Source organism: Octopus bimaculoides, chromosome 25, assembly GCF_046866305.1.
Source record: "Octopus bimaculoides isolate indiv1 chromosome 25, ASM4686630v1, whole genome shotgun sequence".
NCBI classification, from domain to species: domain Eukaryota; kingdom Metazoa; phylum Mollusca; class Cephalopoda; order Octopoda; family Octopodidae; genus Octopus; species Octopus bimaculoides.
Window position 1 is genome coordinate 489,203 of NC_142952.1, and position 18,097 is coordinate 507,299.

The following is an 18,097-nucleotide window of genomic DNA, read 5'->3' on the forward strand; positions in this document are numbered from 1 at the left end:
CTTTCGGCTAAACAACAACACTTTGTTGTTGTTTTACGTGGGAGGAGAGATTTAGCCTTTTATTTATTTATTTACTTCTCTCCCCCAGATGAGGGCAATGTCTAATTTCTTGGTGCCAAAGTATTATCGAAAGGATTTGAGCATAAACTGCTCGACTTTGTAACGTATACAAAGAGGGGAAGACACGGTTCGTTGATTGACTAAGAAACGAATTTTAAAATAAACTTGTACTTCGACCTTCCAACAGAGAAATCTAGAAATTCAATGGCATTTTTTCTTAACAACAGTTCCTTCCTGTCTCTCATTGGTTTATATCGTAAGTGAAGACATCTGTTAAGAAAGAAACTTGTTCCTCTTTAACCAAGAGCCTAAAACAGAGATTTTGCATGATGTTAAATTATACCATTTCATTAGAAAACGGTAAGTGAAGGCTGATATTTTCAGTAGAACTCAACTGATGCTTCGAAACGATGCCTTACATATTCGTTCTTAATATATTCCGACAGATTCAAACGTGAATCAGCTGTTGTATTTTGTCACGCGATTACAACTTTTCCGTTCAGACGATCGTATATCTTCATAACACTCTCGCTTCATTAGTTTATTATCTCAACATATTCCGTTTGTATTTATATTTATATTTTTATGTGTTCTAAAGGCGGCAACTCTGCAGAATCGTTACTGCGCCAAATCAAGTTCAAATTCTGCCTTTCATCCGTTTGGTGTCGACGAAATAAGCACCAGTTAAAAACACCGGTGGTCATCAATGTTGTCGACAAACCTTCTTCCCAGCCACACAAAATTTCAGGCATAGAAAGAATTTGTTCACTCTGTGCTTTATAATGTAAAGAATTTGTGTGCTCTAAACTGCTGTAATGAGTTGTTTATAAAGGTAATGAAGTTTTGAGTCGAAATCGACTCTAGGACTCGCTGCTCTAAATGGGGGTATTGAATATCAATAACTACGATCTGAAAATTCTGATTGTTTTCATTCAAAGAACACACACGTGTAGATATATTTATATGCATACATGTGCATGTATGTACGGACGTATATATATATATATATGTGTGTCATTGTTCAGTTTTATTTCAAGATTTCTTGCTAATAGAGAAAGAATCGGTTTCTTACCTAGATCCAAGGCTCCTTCATTGGAATTTCAACATCAACAACGGGCTATTTTGGTTTGTATGTATGTAGTGTACCAACGTGGTCTGGGCTTTAAGTTTTGGCAAAACTCCACTGCTTCGTAGTTATGAGCTGGCCTTACGCAATGATGAGCACACAGGGTTAAATGCTTGGCGGCATTTCGTCCGTCGCTACGTTTTGAGTTCAAATTCATCCTTTCGGGGTCGATAAAATAAATACCGGTTGAGGACTGGGGTCAATGTAATCGACTATACCTCTCCCCCAAAATGTCAGGCCTTGTACCTACAGCAGAATGGATTATTATAATAACATGGCCGAGGCACGAAGCCACGTAGCGCCCTCTCCCGTTAGAATATCAAGTCCCTCCAGTTCGAGAATTTGTGTTATTTATTCTTCAGAGAATGCAAGTATATTATTACAAAGCGCCTCAGACAGGTGAAAAGAATATTAAAAAAAAAAAAAAAAAAATTCTTTTGTGGACAAATTTTATCAAATGTTTTGAGACATTTTAGACACTGCTACGATAGTTCTTCTGTGATGTCTGGCAAAATAGATGGCGTTCAAAGAAAGATTCAGGATAGACTTGAGAAATATATTACCTTATGTTCATTGTCTTAATCATCAGTTGCATCTTGTCGTAGTTAACACAATAAAGTGGATTCCGGAGTTAGCTACGTTGTCCGACACCGTTAATATTCTTCATAATTTTATTAAAAGGCCAAAGATATCAAATCTCTGCAAACGATTGAAATTGCCACGTCTTATGGGGCAGAGGTGGTGGGGGTCATTTCAGTACCGTTGCTTCTGTAATAGGAAATCACTCCAACATTGTTGGTTTGCAAAAACGTGTATCGAGGCAATTTTACATCAAGTTCGTTCCAAAAGGTTTGTTTTTCTAGCCCTTGTTCTTAGCGAATTTCTGCATACAATTAGGCCAGTAGACAGCTTCAGTCCTGGCTACTCGACTTCGTTCGTTTCTCTTTGTGCTTTAGACTTTCGTAAGACCTATTCGGGGGTGAGGCAGCATTATGAAAGTTCTTTCGTGCACTTGTGCATCATTCAATCGAAGCACGGTGCTCTCACACCTGTTTCTTTATTCTTCCTTCTATTCAGTACCCCACCCCACACCCCGGCTATCAAGATAGCCACCCACTTCCCCCCAGTTGCAATCGGCTGGCTACGTGCCTGACATGGCCTAAGGCTGCGAGCTGGCAGAATCGTTAGCACGCCGGGCGAAATGCTTAGCGGTATTTCGTCTGCCGTTACGTTCTGAGTTCAAATTCCGCCGAGGTCGACTTTGCCTTTCATCCTTTCGGGGTCGATAAATTAAGTACCAGTTACGCACTGGGGTCGATGTAATCGACTCAATCCGTTCGTCTGTCCTTGTTTGTTCCCTCTATGTTTAGCCCCTTGTGGGCAATAAAGAAATGAGAATCGTTAGCAGGCCGGATGAAATACTTTGCGGTATTTCGTCCGTCGCTACGTTCTGAGTTCAAATTCCGCCGACGTCGACTTTGCCTTTCATAAATTAAGTACCAGTCAAGTACTGTGATCGATTATCCCCTATAGTAGATGTGGTAATTATAACATGGCTAGATTATTTCAGTCACTTCTTTCTTGTTACTAGGTCGGTAGTGGTGCATGTCTTGTGATGAGTTTCTCTGATGGACGTAAATCTCCGCCTTTGCCCCTAATAAAGACTTTATAAACTTCTGATCTGTGTATCTCTTCAGGTTTGAGGTATCCAGGTTGCAAATGAAAGAATAAGGCCAGACTGTGTTTGGCAGTGAGTAAGGTGGCAAAAAAGTCCTGTCTTCTCTCTGTACGTTGTTCTTCTTTTCCATTTAGTGTTATACAGTGGAAACGCACAAAACGCTGTGCCTATCGCACCCACCCGACGATGTCATTCTAAAACATAAACAATCACATCATAGAAATCTTGAAGCTAAGAGATAATGCATGGTTAATTCAAACAATATGAAACAATATGTCACTGAGTGCATTAAATGAATATAAGTCTTTGTGCAATTTCGAAATTTATCTATTTTCAGGTTACATGTACCAATTCCAGTTCGAGGCTTCGACGGTGATCCTCGTATTCGTTATAGTCGTTTGCACCTGCCTCTTCTTTATAACGTGTTGCTGTCAATTCCACACTTGGTGTTCAAGATGTCAACAACAAAAAGAGACAGTGAGACACACCAAGAACCTTCGTAAAAATTGTAGAAAACTCAAGAGAAAATGGAATATCTTCTGACAGCTGACAGATACATACATCCACCATACACACACACACACATATATATATATATATAAATGAATTCTTTGAAATACCTATTTGTATGTATAAATGTAAAACTGAGTCCAAGCAAGAAGTCAATACTTAGAGTTATTTATTCTGAAATCATCAGACAGCTGATAATACTTGACACTTGCTTGCATATAGACTCTGATTTAAGCCAAAAAAAAATATAGCATGGATGATAGACTCCACACACACATTGGAATATCAATGTATAAAAGCATCATAAAATATTCATACAAAGCCCTTTGTGTAAATATATATATTTGCAGAATTATATAAAAATTAACAAATGGTCAACAGAAAAATGTCCTGTTGTCTTTTGTATATCTTTTACCTTTTACTGGTTTTGGCCATGCTGGGGCATCATCTTGAAAGGTTTGGCTGGACACATTGACCTGAGAACTTATTTCTTTTAAGCTTGGTATTTATTACATTGGTGTCCTTTGCTGAACTGCTAAGTTATGTTGGTGATGGGGTGGAGATAAACACATTGACACACACACACATATGTATATGCAGTAGTTAACTTCTTTGTCCCCTCAAAAGAATGCTGGCCTTGTGCCAAAGTGACAATAAAAGTGACAAGCTGACAAAACCATTATTGCAGACAGCATTTTTTCCAGCTCTTTATGTTCTCAGTCTAAATTCCACCGAAGTGGGTTTTCCATTCTTTCAGGGTGAATAAAATAAGTATCAATCAAGGGCTGGGGTCGATCTGACTGACTTTCCTTCCCCTCAAAAAATGATGGCCTTGTGCCAAAGTTAGAAAGAATTATTTCAAAGGTTGATTGTAGAACATCTTGGACAAAATGCTTAGTGGCATTTTTTCCTGGTTCTTTCTTTTCTGAGTTTAATTGAAATTCCAGAGATAAATTTTGCCTTTCATTCTTTTGGGGGCAATAAAATAGATACCAGTCAAGTACTGGGGTTAATGTAATTGACTGACCCCCTAATTCCTAAAATTGCTGGCCTTGTGTCAAAATTAGAAACCAATAATTAAAAGAGATTATTTTTGAAAGAAAAGACAAAATCATTTGTTACAAAAACATATTTATTTCAAAACATCATAAAAATTTCATTGTTTGGTGATGTTTTTTAATGAAGTAAAAAATATAGAAATTTAATTAATAACCTGATATCAATTTACAAAATGAAATATCACATGAGACATTAACCATTATTTGATTGGAATGTTGTTGTTTTAAGTTGTGTCAGTTGTTCATCAAGATATGATGTGTAGCTGGGGGGGGGGGGGGGTAAAGAAGTTTGCTTTCTGAACATATGGTTCCAGGTTGGTTCACTGCATTGGCACCTTGAGCAAGTGACTTGTACAATTGCCCCAGGATGATCAAAGCCTTGTACGTGGATGTGGTTGATAGAAACTGAAAGAAGCCTGCTTTGTGTGTGTGTGTTAACAATACATGGTAGTAGCAAATGAAGCAGTGTCATTTTTTTCCAATCTTCTGTGAGAACATGTCTGGCCATGGGGAAAATATTACTTTGTTTGGAAACAGGTGAGGGTTGGCAACAGGAAGGGCACCCAGCTGTAGAAACATACGCATGAAATGAATTCCATCCAACCCATGCCAGCATGGGAAAAAGGATGTTAAAATTGATGATGATTATAATAAAACTAATAACATTTATTCCTAAGTATACATGGAGGGGGTGTGCATGGAGGAACTGATACGGATAATTATGAGTGTGGACATGAGGTAGAGCTGTACAGGGATATGAGTGTGTGTGTGTGTGTGTGTGTGCATGAAAGTACAAGTGTCACTGAGTGCTAGTAAATTTAGTCGTCAAATTAGTCATAATAGAATCATCATCATCGTTTAATGAGGTTATTTTAAGCTGTAAACATTGAATTGAAGTGGAACTCCTAGCAATACTTGACATTAATGTGCATGTGTGTGTGTGTGTGTGTGTGTGTACCATCATCATCATTATTATTTAACGATCACTTTTCTATGCTTGCATGGGTCAGATGGAATTTGTTAATGCCTTTCCTGTCACCAAGTTTCGTTTTGAAGCAAGGTAATATTCTTTCATGGCCAGACATATTTTTTATGAAAGACTGGAGATGAACAACCTTGCTTATATAACGATGATATATATATATATATATATTTATATATATATATATTTTTATACTTGTATACTTGTATATTATGTATTAGATATGTATGGATAGATAGACAGTTATAATATATATATATATATATATATATATATATATATATATATATGTATATATATATATTTATATATGAAAATATACATACATACACATACACATATAAACTGGATCTTAAGTCCTCTAGATAAAAGTATGTTCCTTTTTTTACAAAACTCAAAGAATATAGTAGAATTTATTATACCGCTCCCACACATATACATGCACACACGCACACACACACACATGCACAATTTACTCTTCTCTTATTTATATATATTCAGTTAGTCATTTATTCATCATCATCATCATCATCATCATGACGAAAGGCGTAAAAGGGAATAAGTGAAGAGTGGCAAGGTTAGATTGTCGATTTGGTCAGTGAAAGCTTCATAGAACGATGCCGATGAGAGTGTGAACAGGATTCTTGGTGTGAGCGGAACTGAAACTGAAAATGGTTAATATTTATTGTTGTTGCAGTCGGTACTGTTTGCTGAATAAATAAACAAACAACATCATCATCACCACAATCACCAACATTGACATCACTATCATCATCATCATCATCATCATGAACATTTTAATGTCTACTTCTGCATATTTGCATATTTCAGACAAGACAAGTTGAGGCAGATTCGACCAATGTTCACTTCTTCTTGAGCAAGTGAACATTTTCCTTGAGTCTGGACATGTTTTCACAGAAGATTAGAAACAAATCATAATGTTTTTGTGATGGCAACATTTGTTTAAAGAGCAGAAGGCTAAGACAAGGGAACACACACACACACATACTTGCATGCACAGACACACACACACACATACATACACACATACCAAGCCAAGTCAACTCATAAGTCTTTTGTCGACCTGGGGGGGGGGGCAGCATGCCAGAATGTGGGACTGAACCCAAATGTTGAGAAGTGGACTCCCTAACTACACAGTCACGTCTACAACCAGAATCACAGAGAATCTCTCTCCCCCTCTCATTCTCTTTCACTCACTCTCTTACTTTCTATGATTCTCTTTCTATTGTTTTCTTGTTCTTGCTGTCTCACCCTCTCTCCCTCACACACACACACACACACACACACACACACACGTCAAAGCTTCACCAGAACCAAGCAAAGAATAATAAAGAAGTTATTTACCAAAGTAATTCAAACACCCAACGCCCATGATCTGTGCAACGATTGAGGCCAAAGTCCCTTCCACAGATTTTCTGGAATTACCTAGAAAAACAAAAAAAGAAAAAACATTAAGTTCACAAAATGAATAAAAATCTTTACCAACACAGACCATTGCTAACTTCCTCATATTCTGCTCATATTCCTGCATTAAACCCAAGCCTGCAGGGGTCAGACAGAGTTGATTGAGGCAGTGGGATGGAAATGAATAGAATTACATCAGTGTCTTTCTTTTCCTCCTGGCGCTTCTACGCATTTACTCTTTTCATATTTATTGAGGTGTACAAAAGGGGCCTTTCTCATCACCTTCACTTCACACGGTCGTTTTACAAAAATGGCAATTTTAATTAAATACTGCACAAATTTTGTATACCAGATATACATATATATCATCATCATCATCATTTTTAATGCCTGTCTCCACTCATGCATACCAGTCTCCACGCCACTGATGTTATCCAAGGGAAAGGCAAAGGGGCCGATACAGTTTGATACCAGTAGCATTGCAACTCATTTCTACAACTGAGTGAACTGGAGCAACATGAAATAAGGAACACAACACACAACCCAGTCCAAGAATCGAACTCACTACCTCATGATTGTGAGCCTGACACTCTAACCACTGACCCATGCAACTACAAAAGTATAGAAGAGTTTTGTGAGGAGTCTTTGCAACCTGAGAAACTTGTGCCAACTTACCAGGAAGTTTTGTTTTTCCATATCTGATACCAACAACTGAAGCAGCAGTGTCTCCAACACCAAGGGTTAACAAACCAGCAAAGCAGCTGACATAGTCTTCTACAAAAGACAAATTGAAATGTGAATCATTAGACAGATTGTAATGTGAAGGAGGAACGTTTTTCATATTCCACATTTTACACTTTTTTCACATTTTATTGTAGAAATTTTTATTTTTATGTTCATTATATTTTTATCATGTATATGCATATATTTATATGTACATACATGCATATATATAGATATATATATATATATATGTATGTATGTATGTATGCATATACATGTATGTGTCTATATGCTTGAGTATGTATGTGTGTGTATATGTGCGTGTGCACATGTAATCAAAAAGGTAGGCTTGTGTGTGTATATACACATAAGTATGTATATACATGCTTAATTGTATATATTGTAGTATAGTACATTGTACTGTATTGTCATATGTGGTACTGTACTCTGTTGTATTGTGTTGTGCTATATCCTATTCTACTGTACTCTTACAGTACAGCAGAGTACACTGGTGTTGTAGAGTTGAAATATCATAACAAGAGAAACTGACCAGGAGTCCGGGAATGTCCAGCAGCAGTTGACAGCCAAACTGGAACTGAGAATCCCACCAATAGATATATATGACTGACCAGCAGTGGACCACTGTCTTTCTCATCCAAAAATAAAGACAGACTCGATTCCAGGGATGAAGATAACGGTGGAATTTTGTACATTCGGAATTGCTGAAAGAAACCAAAATATTTAGTTGTTATAGGTTTTTTTTAATCCAGTGTATGTAATTCAGGTCATATTAAATTAAAACTGTTATCTGTAAATGGCACAGATAACGGTGCCATACACCTCTCTAAACTAGGCACCAATATCTAAGCATCGTCCAGGCCTAATTAGGTTACTTATGAAGTACTACTACTACTACTACTACTACTACTACAATTATGCTGTTATCATCATCATCATAACGATAATAATCATGATGATGATGATAGTGATGTCACATTTCGGCACAATCCCAATATCTTCCTGTGTCTTGGTAGCAGTTTGGCTATTGTGCAAGGGGCACCAATTACAACAGAAACAATTCCCATCCACAACCACGTGATCTCCCTGGCTTGCTGTTAATAATCTCACAAGATTTCTTCTTCTCAGTTAAACCTGATCTCCTTCCTTCAGCAACATGATCCGTCTTTATGGAGAAATCCTTTAATTATCATTATCACTATGACAACCACTGGTTTACATTCGTACCAGTGGAATTTGAACTCAGAACATAAGGACAGACAAAGTGCCACCAAGCATTTTGCCCAGTCTGCTAATGATTCTGCCAGTTCTATAATTATTTCTTAGATAATGAGTTTATTTTTGTTGTTGGAAGCCCCAATACGTTACTGGTATAAATATTGAACAATCTGAATATAGTGGCTCTAACTTTCACCTCAAAACCCTTGTGCCCCACAAGGATAAAATGAAATTTGGAAAACAAGACAGACAGACAGACATACATATGAAATAAAACTTTACCTCCAGCAGAAAAAGAAGAGCAAAGGCGCACCAGGCTGCCAAGGCCAGCATCATGGGTTCCAATAGCAAGCCAGGCAGGTAAACAGCAACCATGATCACATGAAAATATTTGCGTACATCATAATGTATTCTATTTTTGTGTTTGTTGAAGTAAATGACCACTGCAATGGCCATAACTGACCATAAAACCCAATAACTCAATAGGTAGATCTAGTCGAAATTACAGAAAATAGAAACATTTATACACTTATCTGTGTGTCACAGTAAAACATAATACATAATATATATAGTTTTATATATGTATATATATAAATGTGTGTGTGTGTGTGTATGTGTATGCGTGTGTGTGTGTGTGTGCAAATATATATGAGAGAGAGAGAGAAAGAAACATGTCTGGCCATGGGGAAATGTTATCTTGCTTGGAAACAGGTGAGGGTTGGTGACAGGAAGGGTATCCAGCCATAGAGACAATCTGCCTCAATAAAATTCCACCCAATTCATGCAAACATAGGAACACGAAGAATAGGCCCAGTTATTTTCATTCTTCCTTAGTACATGACTCAACCATATCATCCCATTTCTCTTTAGAATCTTACCTGGTTTCTACTGACATAACGGAACAACTTCTCAAAACTAAATGGGTGCAACAGCGTTATCCAAAAAATTATTATAGCATTTGCTAGCAGACCGTATATCACATAGAATTTGATTGGAGATGCAGTAACCTTGGAATTATGGAAAATAGCTACAGAAATGGCCACAGTAAGAACCACAGTCTGGAAAACAGAAAAGATGGAGATAAAACCAAAATTTTATTCTCAAAAACCATTCTGAAAGTAATGCAACAGATTAGTAAATTGGTTCATTAGAAACTTCATAATCACCAACAAAGTAATTACTTACTGAATACATAATTTTAAAAATAAAAATAAGATAAATAAATAACAATTAACAAATACTTACAGCAATTATAGCTTCCTTGTCTAGAACATAGTTTTCTGCAGTCATTTTCTGTAAAACAAAAGGAAAAGAAGGATAAATTTATTGAGTTGGGGTAAAGTAAGGGATATTATAGCAATAACCAATAGGGGACAGTATCCGATCCTGGATCTAATAGTATCACAGTACAGCCAAACCAAGCAAAATTTTTATAGGCGCAGGCATGGTTGTGTAATCAAGAAGCTTGCTTTATAACCACAAGGTTTTAGGTTCAATCCCAATGCATAACACTTTGAGAAACTCTTCTATTATAGCCCTGGGCTGACCAATGCATTGCAAGTGATGATGAAGAAGGCAGTAGAGACGGTGGTGGTGGTGGTGGTGGTGGTGGTGGAGGTCATAGTGAGGATAGTGATTTCATATGTCAAAAATATTTTTGTCGTTGCAACCCTTTCGTAATTATACCACAGCCCAATTAATATCTCAAATTGAGTTGCTATCTAATTATGAAGTAAACAGTTTATATAAAGATATGCAGTACTGTCCTAAGTACCAAAACTGAAAATTTCCAAGGATTGGACAGCTGACGAAAGGAAGATTCTTGCTTTTGTTCCATCTGTTACTATTTTTTCATTTCCCCAGTAGAGTTAGAGCAATAGAAAAAGACAAGGAGAGGAATATGTTACCTTTATTATCGACATGGCATTGTTGTGAACAAAATAAACAATGAGTTGGGAAACAAGAACCAGTTCTCCATAAGTAAATGTCTTTGGTAAGAGCAGCAACATCTTTCTCATGAGATAAAGGTGAGCAACCAACATCAGGCCAAAAGCAAAAGAGTCCAGCCAGCCTGAAAGGAAAAAATGTATATTATTATTATTATTATTATTATTGCGTGTGCATGCATGCGTGTTTGTGTCTGAGTATTTACATCCCCATAACTAAGCAGTTCAGCAAAAGAGACCAATAGAATAAGTGCCAGGCTTAAAAAAAAAACAAGTACTGGGGTGCAGTTCATTTGACTAAAAATTCTTCAAGGTGGTGCCCCAGCATGGCCGCAAGCTTATGACTGAAACAAGTAAAAAAATAAAAGATGAGACAGAAAAGATCACTTGCCACTCTCTTCTGATCTGGAAGCTGAAATACTACTACTACTACTACTACTACTACTACTACAACATCATCATCATCATCATCATCATCATCATCATCATCACCACCATCACCACCATCATCATCATCATCATCATCATCATCATCATCATCATCATGCCTTCCTTGTTACCAAACAAGGTAATATTTCCTCATGGTCAAAACAACTCAAACATTTCTGCACACCCATTCACAGATTCACAAACAAGCACACACACACACATGCATGTATGTGTGTGTGTGTATATATATAAACCATCCTTATCATCATTGTCATATATATGTATATACACACACACATACATACATGCATGTGTGTGTCTGCAGAAGCATATACATGTGTGCATGGAGCAAAAATAGCATTTTCCTTCCTCACCTTTTCCCATTAACAATGGACAACCAACACCAAAGACTGCCTCCAAGAAGATTTCCATTGCACAAGAGTCCCGGAAATGCTTTGGTCTTTCAAGAATCTGATGTGCCAGATACATTGGATTCAAAACCAGAAGATAACTTTGAAGCAAAACGTCTTCGTGAGATGTTGAAGAATCTGAAACACAATTCAGAACATGGAAGTATTAAAGTATGTCAACAGGAGGTCAACGGGAGCAGCACGTCTACTGATACTAAGGGTGTCAGTATATGAACGACTGAGTTGATTTCAGTATTATGAGAACATCAAATGATATGCTTACATGTGTGTGTGTGTGTGTGTGTGTGTGTGTATACATGTCTATGCAAGTATGTATATATATAATAAACAATGTGTAGGTGTCAATTAATTACAACTGTTTCCAACGAATTCTTCAATTGATTAATGAGTCTTGTTGCCAGACATAGGGTCTTCCAGCAGCCCCCTTCTTGATCCAGAGCAACACTACCTCCTCCAGGCACTTGATGTAGGCCTTTGTATTGAGTCTGAGGCCATGTGGGAAGATGGAGGCATAACGTCACCATCACTAGTGATCACCTCAAACACCATCATGTTGGCTGCATGTTTGGTTTTTATCACTCGAATGTGAATGAACTTTTGACAGAATAATCTGAATGTTAATGAGTTAATTATCTTAATCACTCTTCCTTTATAAACCACCCATGACCATCACCACTGGCCCACACCATGCGTGAAGAAAGGAACTTACCAGATGACCGAATCTGTGACAACAAACAAAGGGGGAAGATCAGGACTGACCACACAGAAAACCTTGCACGTGGTCTGAAATGGAGGAAAAAACGAACAAGAAAATAATTTGCAAATTTCAAAGGGGATGGCCATATGTGGTTAAGATGCTTGCTTTGCAAACCTGTGGTTTCAGGTTCAGCCCCACAGTGCAACACCTTGAGCTGACCAATGCTTTGTGAGTGAATTTGGGAAACAGAAACTGTGAGGAAGCCTGTCATGTGTGTGTGGGGTTGGTTTGTTTATGTCCCCATAATTTAGCTGTTCAGCAAAAGAAACCAATAGAATAAGTATGGACCGGTGTGACATGAGGCAGTTGATGTAATAGACTGAATCTATAGTCCTAATGGCAACAGTCACCTAGCATCACCCTCTGGCATCTCCCGGCATCAACCAGTATCCCTCTGGCATCTCCTGGCATCCCTCTGGCATCTCCTGGCATCCCTCTGGCCACAATTTAACGACAAAAAGAATGAGTGTTCCTGCAACGTACTGAACCAAATTCATTACATACCTGCAAAATGTCTTGGAAATGAGACATGTACGACGCTGCCATTTTCGTTCTGTATAAACTGACCAGCAAAATGCAGCTGATACTGGAAGAGGGGAAGAAAATAAGACCACACATTAGTGTTAACTCTTTACAATGCCAAAACAGGGGGGGGGGGGGGTAAAATATACAAAAAGGGGGTCAGCAGAAAGGATTTTTAGCAGTTTTAGTGGTGGTGGTGATGGAGGCGGTGGTGGTGGTGGTAGTGGTGGTGGTGTAGAAGCAGACACAGTTACATGTTACTGTCATGTGTGAGTGTGTGTGTGAGTGTGTGTGTGTGTGTGTCTGTGTGTGTGTGTGTGTGTCTGAGTGTGTGTGTGTGTATGTGTGTGTGTGTGCATCTATTTACCTTGATATGGTGTGATGGTTGCAAGCAAAAGACAAATTTGCAATATTATGCACACACACACTCATATATGCATAACCAACCGATTCAAATAACTACAAATCCCAAGAGTTGTCTTGACTTAATTTGTTAGTGATTGGTTTGTTTTCTGCCAAAGTTGTAAAACTTTGATAAATTCCTAAGAAATATACATGCACACACATACATGTACACACACACACACACACAACTACATGTCATCTGCAATTATGTTTTAGCAATAAAATTTCTCTTGGCTACAATTACCGAACGTAGTAAATAAAGCAAACATTAAGTTCAGCAAAAACACGTTTAACTTCTTTGAAGATCTCTGATGAAGAAAGCTGGTCCAGACACGAGAGTGGAAGTCGTATTTTCTCAACCGTGGGAACTTCCATTGTAACGTCTTTATCGACATTGTGTTCATAAATTAGAAAACACAAAATGCATTTCTTTGTTTATTTTTCTAAGCTGTTAAGAGACTGGCGTGAGGTAGGTGAGGGGTTCAATGCTTGTCTCAGGTGACAATTCACGTGAGTATTATTTACCTTTGCATTTAGGAACTTATTGGACGAATATAAAATGTCTGTAGACTTGCGGAAGAAGAGTGGTGGCGGAGGTTCACCTGTGCATGTGTTAACGTGTGCATTAATTTATTCATTTATTCATGTGCGTATGTGTGAATTTATCCGTGTAGTTGTATGAGCATACATGTATGTGAAAATATATGTCAGCACATATGCATATCTGTGTGTGAGCGTGTGTGTGTGAGTGAATGAGTGCGTGAGTGTGTGCATGTGCTTGTGTGTGTGTGCTTGTCTACTTGCATGTGGCTGTGAAGTGAACTACTTAACCATATGGCCACACTTGCACTGACCCATGTGTGTGTTTGTGTTGTGTGTGAGTGGAAGTGCATGGCTTAGTGGCTAGGGTGTTGGACACATGATCATAAGATTGTGGTTTCGATTCCTGGACCAGGCGATGCATTGTGTTCTTCAGTAAAATACTAGCTCCAGTCCCCTCAACTGGTAAAAAGGAATAATCCTGCAATGGACTGGCATCCTTTCTGGGGGAGGAATATTTATATTACAGAGAAACCAGGAAACTGGCCCTGTACTCCTTAAAGAAGTAATGTGGACCAATGATTCAATAAATAAATATCAATATTATAAGAAACAGACTGAAAGAAGAACAACAAATTCCAAGTGGAATAGAGTCCAAAGAAGTATACTTACCAAACAGGATGGTGTAACTGTGCACAAAGGACTGCACAGAATATAGCACATAGACACAGCCTACACCGACCACAGATGCTTCTAATTTTGAGCTGATGTCCATTGCCAGAAAATGAGAATATTATCTGAAAATAATATATAACTCAGATTCAATGATAGAACAGAAATGAAGTGGGAGCCCCTCAATACAACAGTCTCCCTCAAATCCCATTAAAAATTTCTATGTGCAGAAGGCACAAGCATGGCTGTGCAGTAAAAAGAGAGCCTACTCTTGCAGGCTTATGATTGCTGGTGCCACCCATGCCGGTGTCATGCAAAGGCACCCGTGCCACAGAAAAGTATCCAGTACACTCTGTAAAGTGGTTGGCATTAGGAATGGGAATTAGCCACAGAAAGCCAGCCAAAAAGGAACAATTGGAGTCGGGCAACTCTCCAGCTGGCCAGCATGGAGAACAGGCGTTTGATGATGATGATGATGATGATGACGGTGTGTGCGTGTGCGCGTCCACCACTACTGCTTGACAACAGGTGTTGGTTTGTCTATGTTCCTGTATCTTAGCAATTTGGCGAAAAAGTAGGTCTTAAAAAATAAATACTGGGGTCCGTTTGTTCGAGTGAACCCTTCAAAGCGATGGCCCAGCATGGTCTCAGTCCAATGACTGAAACAAGTAAAAGGTAAAAGATAGAATCTTAATATCTACGACGTCCAGAGAAATTATGGTTTGGGCGCACAAAATAATTTCCGATTCTGTTGTTAAGAAGCGCCCAGAGAGAGTGTGCCTAGGACCATATTATCTATTGTGTTCTTCTAACACATTAACTCGTTTTTATTTATTTATTTATTTGGTTAAGACAGTAGGGTGTGATATGAGAAATAAATTGAACTGCTATTTCCAGCAAAAGCGCGGAGTGCGTGGGAAGATGCGCCTCCGCAATCTGTTTATGACACAAGGGAAGTTACTCTACAGACAAACTTAGTTTCACAGCTGAGCTGTGTCCCAGGGAGGGAAATTGGCCATCGGAAGAAGAAATATAATTTTACAAGACAAGAGAAAACATTCACTCAAAGTATGATAAACGGAGCTACTAAAAGAGATTAGATTTAGGATACTTCCTGGTCTCATATTAAACGTTGTTATTGCTGTAACCGTTGTTGTTAAATAGCATATCAAACTTGTTTCGGAAAACCTGTGGCCAAATGTATTCTAGCCTTAACCACCCTTTCCTCCACCACCACCCAAATATTATGTATCTGAACTTCCTTTAATTTCCTTCTAAAAGTATATTAGGATGTGAGGTAAGGGAGATTTAGTTGTCGTGTAATGTCCGAGTCAGCCCTACTCGAACAAACCTATGATCGAAAACGTTCCAAATACGTGGCAATTACTATATTTTTCCAAGCATGATATATATTTAGGACTACATCATCATATGATCCCTTTTTATTGATGTACGATGTGAGTTGAGCGAGATTTAGTTGTTGTTTTCAAACCGATCGGACGACACTATAAGTCATTCGTTGACTGCTGTAATAAATCTGTAATGAAAGTATCCCAGCCATATATATATATATATATATATATATATATATATATATATATATATATATATATATATATATATATATATATATATATGTATGTATATATCAGTCATTGTGTATCTAGACGTACATTATCCAAGGAAAGGAATTCTTCCTTTTATAGTTTGGTAATATGTGATTTCGCTGTTATTTCTTTCTACGTCAACCAACGTCAGTAGCTCGTTTGTTGACTTGTATAAACACCGAACTATTTACGTATTCACTCGCATGCAAAGTACAAGATATGCAGAAATAAAAACAAGATTAAATGATGTTTGTGTCTTTCAACAGAATCAATCAAGTTGTGGAAGGGGAATTTCTGCAACCATAAATAAAACCTGATCGCAAAAAGGTCGCACTGGGTCCTGGGCTGTTTTACGATATTCTTCAACATAAGATAAAACAAGATTACGTAATGTTCATGCCTTTCTCGAAAAATGTTTAACGATGTTGAGAAATGAAAATTAATTAATATAACTACTTCTACGAAGACAACAAGGAATCGAAACCCGATCGCCAAAACACTCGGCTCAGTCGGCATTTTAAAACCTACGATTCTCGCTAATTGATATTGAATTATTAATTAAGTTTAGACTCGGAGAAAATAATAACCTGGGTTTAGTCAGCCGACGCTTGCAATGATGATCGTAATTGAATAAGAATTTCAAGGAAACCGGGTCGGAAGTCCATCCAGGTCAAAGTTCAATAATTGGGACGGTGGCAAAACAAGCATGTAAGAAGAAAACGGTTACTTGCTATTCCTACTCTGATAATGTTAATAGAAATCATACAGGAAAAGTATGTTTACCTATGTCAGGATTCCTTTAAGAGTATCTGGCTGTTTATTGTTATTTGTTGTGCTGTTGTGACATTCATGCCTTGGAGATGACGATTAAAGCAGACAAAACATAGTGTTGGAAGGGCAGATAACCCAACATAAAGTTTGGAAAACATAGCGTTAGTGAGGCAGGTGACCCAAAGAACACTCGCAAACGTTTCAGAGACAGATAACCCCAAACACTACCAACCTAAATGCGATATTATAGTAAAAGGGGTTCTCAAACGAGGTGAGATTTCGTGACATTCATGCCTTTTTTGGTGAGCATTATTAACGAAGTGAAGTGATGCAAATAGACTGTTTACTCCTACAACAAATCAAAAATTGAAGGCATTAGCGTTAAAGAGGCAGGTAACAGAACAAACAGCGATTAAAAGTCAGATTCCCATGAAACGAATCTCGCATTGGCGGGGAGTAGTGCCAGTGCGATACGACACAGCAACCAGTGTGACGTCCCATTATTTCAGTTGAATTTACCAAATACTTTGCAATAACATTCGTAATAAAACTTGAGCAAAACACGATCATTAACTAGAACGGTTACTAGGATATAATGGATAACATGCAGTTTACGCTCGTAAAAAAAGTGAAAGTAAATTGTCCCTGATAACAAGCGGGAAAGATGTTGGCCCATTACAAGGCGTTGCCAAGAACGTTTGATATCCGATGGGTGGGCTTCATAAGCAGGTCTCGACAACTTCCATCCCCATGAAGTTGTCAACCATTCCCTCAATTTTGTTGACCCAAATGATGACAGTATCTGTAAGCAGATTAATACAAGGGCGATAGATGCTCATCAAGAAAAAAATTAAGCCACAATGGGGAACTAGTAGGAAGTAAATTGTCCATCATCACTTACGGTGTTTAGAACAATTCACTTTCACTTTTCTTTTTTTTTACGACGGTAAATTACACATTAACCGATACTGGTTCCAGTTGGTCCGATCAACGGAACAGCCTGCTCGTGAAATTAACGTACAAGCAGCTGAGTATCCCACAACTGCGCGTACCCTTAATGTAGTTCTCAAGGATATTCAGCATGGACACAGAATGTGACAAGCTGGCCCTTTGAATTATTGGTACAATTCAGTTTTGCCAGCCGAGTGAACTGGAGCAAACATGAAATAAAGTGTCTTACTGAAGGACATAACACCTCGCCGAGAATTGATCTCAGGAC

General features: G+C 38.0%; 2 protein-coding genes across 3 annotated transcripts; one reads left to right on the top strand and one right to left on the bottom strand.

Moving 5' to 3' along the window:
• Nucleotides 1-1,639: 1,639 nt before the first annotated feature.
• LOC106870892 (uncharacterized) lies at nt 1,640-3,525 on the top strand. Its single transcript, XM_014917128.3, has 2 exons — nt 1,640-2,035; nt 3,202-3,525. Exons 1-2 carry the CDS (start codon nt 1,704-1,706, stop codon nt 3,365-3,367), a joined length of 498 nt encoding a protein of 165 aa, XP_014772614.1. The 5' UTR covers nt 1,640-1,703; the 3' UTR covers nt 3,368-3,525.
• Nucleotides 3,526-5,789: 2,264 nt separating this feature from the next.
• Nucleotides 5,790-17,029, bottom strand: LOC106870889 (dolichol kinase). Of its 2 annotated transcripts, none has more exons than XM_014917125.3 (13): nt 16,891-17,029; nt 14,501-14,625; nt 12,866-12,947; nt 12,314-12,387; nt 11,548-11,721; nt 10,706-10,869; nt 10,044-10,091; nt 9,677-9,856; nt 9,081-9,290; nt 8,113-8,284; nt 7,515-7,613; nt 6,780-6,860; nt 5,790-6,079 (listed from the first exon to the last, which is right to left on the bottom strand). In XM_014917125.3, the coding sequence occupies exons 2-13, from the start codon at nt 14,601-14,603 to the stop codon at nt 5,949-5,951; spliced, it is 1,518 nt and encodes a 505-aa protein (XP_014772611.1). In that variant the 5' UTR covers nt 14,604-14,625; nt 16,891-17,029; the 3' UTR covers nt 5,790-5,948. The 2 variants fall into 2 exon arrangements, with proteins under 2 accessions (XP_014772611.1, XP_014772612.1); XM_014917126.3 differs by lacking the exon at nt 16,891-17,029 and adding an exon at nt 16,695-16,818 and having other exon boundaries at nt 5,814-6,079.
• Between the last annotated feature and the right edge of the window lie 1,068 nt (nt 17,030-18,097).

Coding starts and splice junctions, on each gene's coding strand:
- LOC106870889 (XM_014917125.3), bottom strand. CDS start 14,603: ATGGACATCAGCTCAAAATTAGAAGCATCTGTGGTCGGTGTAGGCTGT. Junction 8,285..9,080: donor CTCTTCTTTTTCTGCTGGAG/GTAAAGTTTTAT, acceptor GGTTTCTTTCAG/CAATTCCGAATGTACAAAAT. Junction 6,080..6,779: donor TGGGTGTTTGAATTACTTTG/GTAAATAACTTC, acceptor AACCATTTTCAG/TTTCAGTTCCGCTCACACCA.
- LOC106870892 (XM_014917128.3), top strand. CDS start 1,704: ATGGCGTTCAAAGAAAGATTCAGGATAGACTTGAGAAATATATTACCT. Junction 2,036..3,201: donor CATCAAGTTCGTTCCAAAAG/GTTTGTTTTTCT, acceptor ATCTATTTTCAG/GTTACATGTACCAATTCCAG.